Consider the following 7,019-nt stretch of genomic DNA (forward strand, 5'->3'; position numbering starts at 1 on the left):
GGGAGGGCCCGGGGCCGCTGCTGCAGCCCAAGGGGGATGCGAGGGAGGAAGAGGAGGAGGAGGATGAGGAGGGTCCCAGAGCAGAGCCCCAAGGGGCGGCAGAGGAGGGTGAGGAGAGCGGAGGGAGGAGGAAGATTGTCCTCACGCCCCTGGAGAAGCTCAACCTGTCCACGCTGAACCTCACCACTGAAGCAGAGCTTGAGCCGCCACCAAAGCCGGCTCGGCTGTGGCTCCAGGCACCGCCTGAGGTTCTCCCTGCCTCATGGCGGAGCCAGGGCATCTGGGAGGATGAGGAGGAGGAGGACGTGGAGGAAGGTAGGTGGCTGCAAGCTGGAGCTCGAGGTCCCTCCATCCCCTGCCATGCCCGTCTCGCTCATGAGGCTCTGGCCCCAAATGACTTTTTGCTTGGGGCAGCTTTGGAGGACAGCGACAGCGAGGAAGAGGAGGAGCAGGAGGAGGAAGAGGAAGGCACCGACTTTGGCATCGTGGCAGAGACGGTGAGTGCTGTGGCCTCACCAGCTGAGGTGGTGGCCATTGTCCTCTCTCACAGAGCCATCGGGTCCAGCTCTGCCAGGGCAGGAGGTGCCCAGTGCAGGGACTTAACCCCCGTGCCCATGTCCCTGTCCTTTCGCAGGGCCTGGATTTGGGGGAGGAGGAGAAATACCCCACGTGGAACCGCACGCTGATGCGCCGGGCCAGGGAAGCCCAGATGAAGCGGTTCTGCAAAGCCCAGGTACCCCATGGGGGAGAGCCGGGTCCCCACCCTGGCGCTGTCCCCATCCATCCCCTGGCTGGTGGCCACACGCCAGGAGGTGCTGGCCCATGGGCAAGCCCTGTTGTTCCCTCATAGGCCATCCAGAGGCGGCTGGAGGAGATCGAGGTGACATTTCAGGAGCTGGAGCAGCAGGGCATCAAGCTGGAGAAGTTACTCCGGGATGAGGACAGTAAGGCCAGGGTGGATGGGACACCATGACCCACCCCCCCATCACCAGGGGGGTGACTGTGCCCCACTCACACCCCTCCTCTGCCCCACAGGCGGCCCGGCCGACCAGAAGACGCAGTGGATGAACCAGCTGCTGTACCTGGTCCAGAAGAAGAACAACCTCTTGTCCGAGGAGTCCGACCTCATGATCGCGTAAGGCTTTTTGGGGAGATGCTCCCGGGTCAGCACAGGGGCTCACCCCAATACCCCCCAAAGCCCAGCACCCCCTTTTCTCCCCTGCAGGGTGCAGGAGCAGAAGCTGCAGGAGCAGCAGTGGCAGCTGGACCAGAAGCTCCGGGGCTACATGAACAAGGAAGGTGAGTGCCTACATGTGCCGGGATGGGGGCATCCCTGTGTCCCCCTCCAGCCCCGCTCCAGCTCCCTGCTCCCACAGAAGCCCTGAAGACGCCCCAGGATCGTGCGGCCGAGCAGGAAATCCTGGAGCAGCTGCTGGAGGTGGTGAACAAGCGCAACGTCCTCATCCACATCCAGGAGGAGAAGCGGCTCAGCGAGATGCAGGCCTGAGCCCCACCGGTTCCTCCCCGGGGGGCACCTATGGTGTCCCCCGCCCCGGCTGAGCATCGCCCTGAGCTGCCTCTGCGGGCGGTGATGCCTGAGCTGCTGCGGCAAATCCAGGTCCCCAAAGCCACAGTGAGGGGCTGGATGCTTGCGTGGGGAGAGCCTGGATTTGGGATTTGCAGAGAGGGCGTCCCCACGCTTGGCTGGATCGTGTTTGCCTTGTGCTTGCTTGAAAACAAGACTTGTGGGGGCTACAAAAGACAGAGGGGGCTCTGGCAGCTCTTGCTACAGGAGGAAGCTCCACAGGGTAGGAGCCCCCTGTAGGGGCTCCTGCAGCCGTCACCGTTTTGAGGGGACATCCAAAGTGTTTGGTGCTTGAGCTGCACCCCTGGCTGCCCTGGGCCAGGTTCCATCAGGACCCGGCCAGCCCTGTGTCCCCGAGGGCAGGCGGGTCACAGTGGGGATGCCAAAGGAGGGGAGCCTCAGGAGTAGCCCCTGGAAGTCACGCCAGGATATGACGGCCATCTGAGGACACCCATCCCAGCTGGGGCCACCCATCCTAACCCCGGACACCCATCCCAGCCTGGGCCATCCATCTCTTCCATGGCCATCGGGCTCTACAGGCAGGGCCAGCAACAGCCTGGGCTGATGCCCCCGCTCTCCATCACTGTTTTTAGGTCCCACGTCCAAGCTGTCCCCTGCCACTGCGGGAAACCGGGGTCAGAAACCTCCCTGCAAGACCCCAGGACCAGGAAGGGGCTTTTTGCCCAGCAAAAAAAGGGGATTCTGCTCAGGGCCAGCACTGATGTGACACCGAGGACAAGGGACGCTGGCGTCTGTGTCCTCCTTCCCCCTTAGAGTTTTTTTCTACTGCTTGGTGATGCCAAACCAGCCTTTGCACAGCCCTTGCCAGTCTTTCTGGGGTCTCCGGTTGTTGGCGGGTGACCCCCAAAGCTGAATGGTGCTTACAGCAGCCCCAGCTCCCCATGATGGGGAAGGGGGTCCTGGGCATGGGCCCCCTGCTCTCAACCCTATCATCCTGCTGCAAACCCCCAAATCCCTCAAATAAAACCTCCCTGACCCGGCGCCAAGGGCTAAAAACACCACCTTTATTTCCTGTCTAAGTCAAATTTGGTTGCTGGGGTTGCCAGTTTTCGCCAGGAGCTCTGGGCAAGGAGAGGCTGAGCCTCCAGAGCCTCCCAGCCCCGCTGGCAGGTCCCAAAAGGTAGAAAAGATGCATTAAAAACCCAGCAATTAAAACCCGTGGTTCCCACAGGGGCCACCACGACAAATGTGCCTCAAAAAAATCCTATTTCACGCCACGAGGCGGCTGTCGAACCCGCACACGGAGCCTACATCAGTCAGCTAAAAAACCAGGACCTGAAAGGGTCAGGATGGGTTGGGGGGGGGACGACATCGTGGGACACCCACGTCCCCGCGTCAGCCGTCGCTGGGTCGCTCCCGCAGCGCCCGCAGCGCCATCCCCATCTGCTCCTCGGTGCCCTGCAGCTTCTTCACCTCCATGGTGTGGAAGAGGTGGAGGGCGGTGGCGAGGAGGAGGATGCCGACGGCGAGGAAGGCCAGCAGCGAGAAGGACAGCTTGGGGAAGGGCTGCTGGGCCCCCAGCCCCGCCAGCGCGCCCAGGGCGGCCGTGGGCTGCAGCAGCAGCAGCCGCAGGGCCCGCACCGCCATCCTGCCCTTGGAGTAACGCTGCTGCCGCGCCGCCCGCAGCCCCACGCTCACCTCCGTCCGCGCCTCCGTCACCACCTCCGCCAGCGCCGGCTCTGTGAGGGGATGGGGAGGGCTCAGAGGGGTGCAGCCTGTGCTCGTTTTCACCTCATCTTCAGCCCTGAGCCTTCATCAGCAACCCCTTCCTAAGGGATGCTCTGAGCAAAGGGGAACATCCCCAAAAACTCCATCCAAAGGGATGCCCTAAGCAAGGGGGACATCCCCAAAAATTCCATCTTCATCCCCCATGCCCTAAGCAAGGGGAACATCCCCAAAAACTCCATCTCCACAAAAGGATGCTCTAAGCAAAGGGGAACATTCCCAAAAACTCCACCCCGCAAAGGGATCCCCTAAGCAAAGGAGAACATCCCCCAAAACCCCATCCCATCCCAAAGGGATTCACTAAGCAAGGGGGAACATCCCCAAAAAACTCCATCCCTCACAAGAGGATGCCCTAATCAATGGGAAACATCCCCAAAAGGATGCCCTAAGCAAGGGGAACATCCCCAATAACTCCATCTTCATCCCACCCAAAGGGATGCCCTAAGCAAGAAGAACATCCCCAAAAACTCCATCCTGTCCCATCCCAAAGGGATTCACTAAGCAAGGGGGAACAACCCCAAAAACTCCATCCCCCACAAGGGGATGCCCTAATCAATGGGAACATCCTCAAAAACTCCATCCCCCCTCACCAAAAGGATGCTCTAAGCAAGGGGAACATCCCCAAAAACTCCATCTTCATCTCCACAAAGGGATGCCCTAAGCAAGAGGGACATCCCCCAAAACTCCATTTTTATCTCCCCCAGAGGGATGCCCTAAGCAAAGGGGAATATCCCCAAAAACTCCATCCAAAGGGATGCCCTAAGCAAGGGGCTATATCCCCAAAACTCCATCCCATCCCAAAGGGACGCCCTAAGCAAAGGAGAACATCCCCCAAAACTCCATCATCATCCAAAGGGATGCCCTAATCAATGGGCAACATCCCCAAGAACTCCATCTTGATCCCAAAGGGATGTCCTAAGCAAGGGGAAACATCCCCAAAACCTCCATCCAACTCCATCACCACCCACCAACCCCCCACACCCCCCCCAGCACCCCCCCAGCACACGGAGCACCCCAGCAGCACCCCCAAACCTCACCGTCAGTGCTGGGGGCAGCACCCACAGCCCGTCCCTGCCTGCGGATGAGCAGCGTTGCCATCACGGCCTCGTGGTCCGAGAAGGGGATGTCCCTGCCTGGGGCTGTCCCCGTCGTGGTCCTCAGCTCCTCGCACGTCACCGTGAAGCTGGAGCTGGCCTGGGCGAGGGGTGTAGAGGTTTTTGGGGGTCACATCAGCACCCCAGTCTTTGCCACCCGTAGCCAATGGCCCCCGTTACCTTGTAGAGGATGTAGTCGATGCGGATGCCCAGCGGGAAGGGCAGCAGCTCTGCCTTGACTGTGAAGCAGTTCTTGGGGATGAGGGTGCAGCCGTCCTCACAGCCCTGAAACCAAGCACCTGGGTGGGTTTGGGGGTTGCTCTGGGGGTCCCCCAGGACCCTGTTCACCCCCCCATCTCTCACCTCAAAGTGCGTGGCCTCGGCGAAGGCGTCCCGCAGCCCCGTCCAGCCCCGCAGCAGGCGGATGCCCACGTCCTCGGGGTGCATGTTCAGGTCCCCCCCCAGCAGCACCACATCGGCTGCCTTCGAGGTGTGGCTGGGGGGGAGGGGGGCAGCTCAGCCCCTTCCCCATCTGCCCCGGGGTGGGGTGGGGGCACCGGGGTAACCCACCCCGCGCTCCCCAGTCTTATTCCTGGCTGGGACTGGTGTGACTGGGCATCCCCCCGCGCTCCCCAGTCTTATTCCTGGCTGGGACTGGTGCGACTGGGATCTCCACAAAGTGTAAATCCCTCCTCAGAGCCAGGGGTAGGGGTGACCGTGAGTACCCTGGGGACCCACAGCACTGGGGGGGACCACATAGGCTACCCCATGGCCGCTCACCGGATAAACTGGGCCAGCTCCCAGGCCTGCACCAGGCGGTGGGGCAGGTAGGCGTCCTTCTCCCGGCAGTATTCGGCGTGCAGCTGGTGGGGGGACACACAAAATGGTCATGACCCTCCCCATGCCAGCATCTACCCACATCCCAGCCCCTCTAGATGGTCCCTTTGGGGTCTGGCCGACCCCCACTGTCCTCATCCCACCCCCTCGGGGATGCTCACCCCACTCACAGCCAGGTTGTGGGGCACTGTGTGTGTCCCCCAGAGCAATAGTTCATTAAATCAGTGCATGGTCCCAAGGTGAGATGGTGCAGAGTAAAGGGACAGCAATGGGGAGCATGGCCACTCATCCCCCTCCCTTTCCATCATCCCCACTTGCTGTCCACCCTTCATCTCCCCACCCAAGGGCGCTCACGTGGGTGACGTAGACGTTGAAGAGGATCCCCGAAATCTTAAGGATGACGAGGCCGACGGATTTGCCGCAGAACCAGTCCCCATGCTGGAGCTGTCAAGGGAAGAGGAGTGGGTCAGGGTGGGTGAGGGTCTGCAGGGGTGGGTACCACATCCCCCCACCCCACTTACCATGTAGGGGTACCCGTTGAGTGAGTACTGGTAAAGGAGGGTGTCCAGGATGGGGAACCTGGAGAAGACGCAGAGGCCGCTGCCGATCACCCCGCTGCGGGGGGGAAAGCACAGTGAGGAAATGTGGCCCCTGCTCCCCTGTTTCCCCCCAGCCCTGAGCCAAGGGAGGGTCCCCAAATGCCTGGGTTTCAGTGTGCTCCCATGAGCATCCTGCTCTGCACACATGGGGTGACAGAGGTGATGCACAGCACCTGCATAGGTCTCTCCATGTGGCAAAACACACATGGCACAGCCCTGCCACCACACCAGGAACACCCCGAGGGGGCACTGACCCAGCCCCTCTCACCTGCGGAAGTAATGGGAGAAGGGGTAGCAGCTTCCCAGCTTCGCCTTTAGGTCACTGTAGTCCTGCTCGCTCCACACCTGGAGAACAGCAGGATGGGCTGAGAACGGGTGCACTCATCTCACGGGCTGAGAATGGGCATGCTCATCTCATGGGCTGAGAATGGGAATGCTCATCTCATGGGCTGAGAAAAAGCACACTCATCTCATGGGCTGAGAACAGGCACACTCATTACATGGGCTGAGAATGGGAATGCTCACATCAAGGGCTGAGAATGGGCAAACTCATCTCATGGGCTGAGAATGGGAATGCTCACATCAAAGGCTGAGAATGGGCAAACTCATCTCATGGGCTGAGAACAGGCACACTCATTACATGGGCTGAGAACGAACACACTCATCCCATGGGCTAAGAATGGGCATGTTCATCTCATGGACTGAGAACGGGCGTGCTCATATCAAGAGCTGAGAACGGACAAACTCATCTCACAGGCTGTGAACAGGCAAACTCATCTCATTGCTCCCGGGCTGAGAACGGGCACACTCATCTCACTGACCGCCCTCACCTCTTGCAGAAGCGCCAGGTCGAAGCCCTCCCGGTGCAGCAGGTCCCCGATGAGCTGGATGCGCTCCTGTCGCCGCTTGCTCAGGTAGCGGATGGCCCTGCCGCGAACGGGGGGAATGTCACAATTTTGGGGGGGTGGCATAGGGGCTGTCATGACCCAAAACGGGACAGAGAGGGCTCTGGCACTGGTATGGACAGGACGCAGACTGGGGGTGATGGGAGGGGAGGGGGAAAGAGCCATGTGGGGACATGGGGACAGCTGTTGGTGACAGTTTTTGCTGCCGGCAGAATGGAGGCAGCTCAGCCCTGGTTGGGGTGCAAATTAGGGG

At 60.8% G+C, this 7,019-nt stretch overlaps 1 protein-coding gene across 1 annotated transcript; it reads right to left on the reverse strand.

Annotated features, from left to right (window-relative positions):
* Positions 1 to 2,941: 2,941 nt before the first annotated feature.
* On the reverse strand, positions 2,942 to 6,788 carry SMPD2 (sphingomyelin phosphodiesterase 2, neutral membrane (neutral sphingomyelinase); the record flags this gene model as incomplete). The annotated part of the gene is made up of 9 exons (XM_010188889.1): positions 2,942 to 3,285; positions 4,369 to 4,525; positions 4,606 to 4,710; positions 4,789 to 4,921; positions 5,206 to 5,288; positions 5,617 to 5,706; positions 5,784 to 5,877; positions 6,130 to 6,206; positions 6,692 to 6,788. Coding segments are annotated over 9 exons (1,180 nt in total), but the record flags the coding sequence as incomplete, so codon positions are not given.
* Between the last annotated feature and the right edge of the window lie 231 nt (positions 6,789 to 7,019).

This window comes from Mesitornis unicolor, unplaced genomic scaffold (genome assembly GCF_000695765.1).
Source record: "Mesitornis unicolor isolate BGI_N332 unplaced genomic scaffold, ASM69576v1 scaffold36887, whole genome shotgun sequence".
Classification (NCBI taxonomy): domain Eukaryota; kingdom Metazoa; phylum Chordata; class Aves; order Mesitornithiformes; family Mesitornithidae; genus Mesitornis; species Mesitornis unicolor.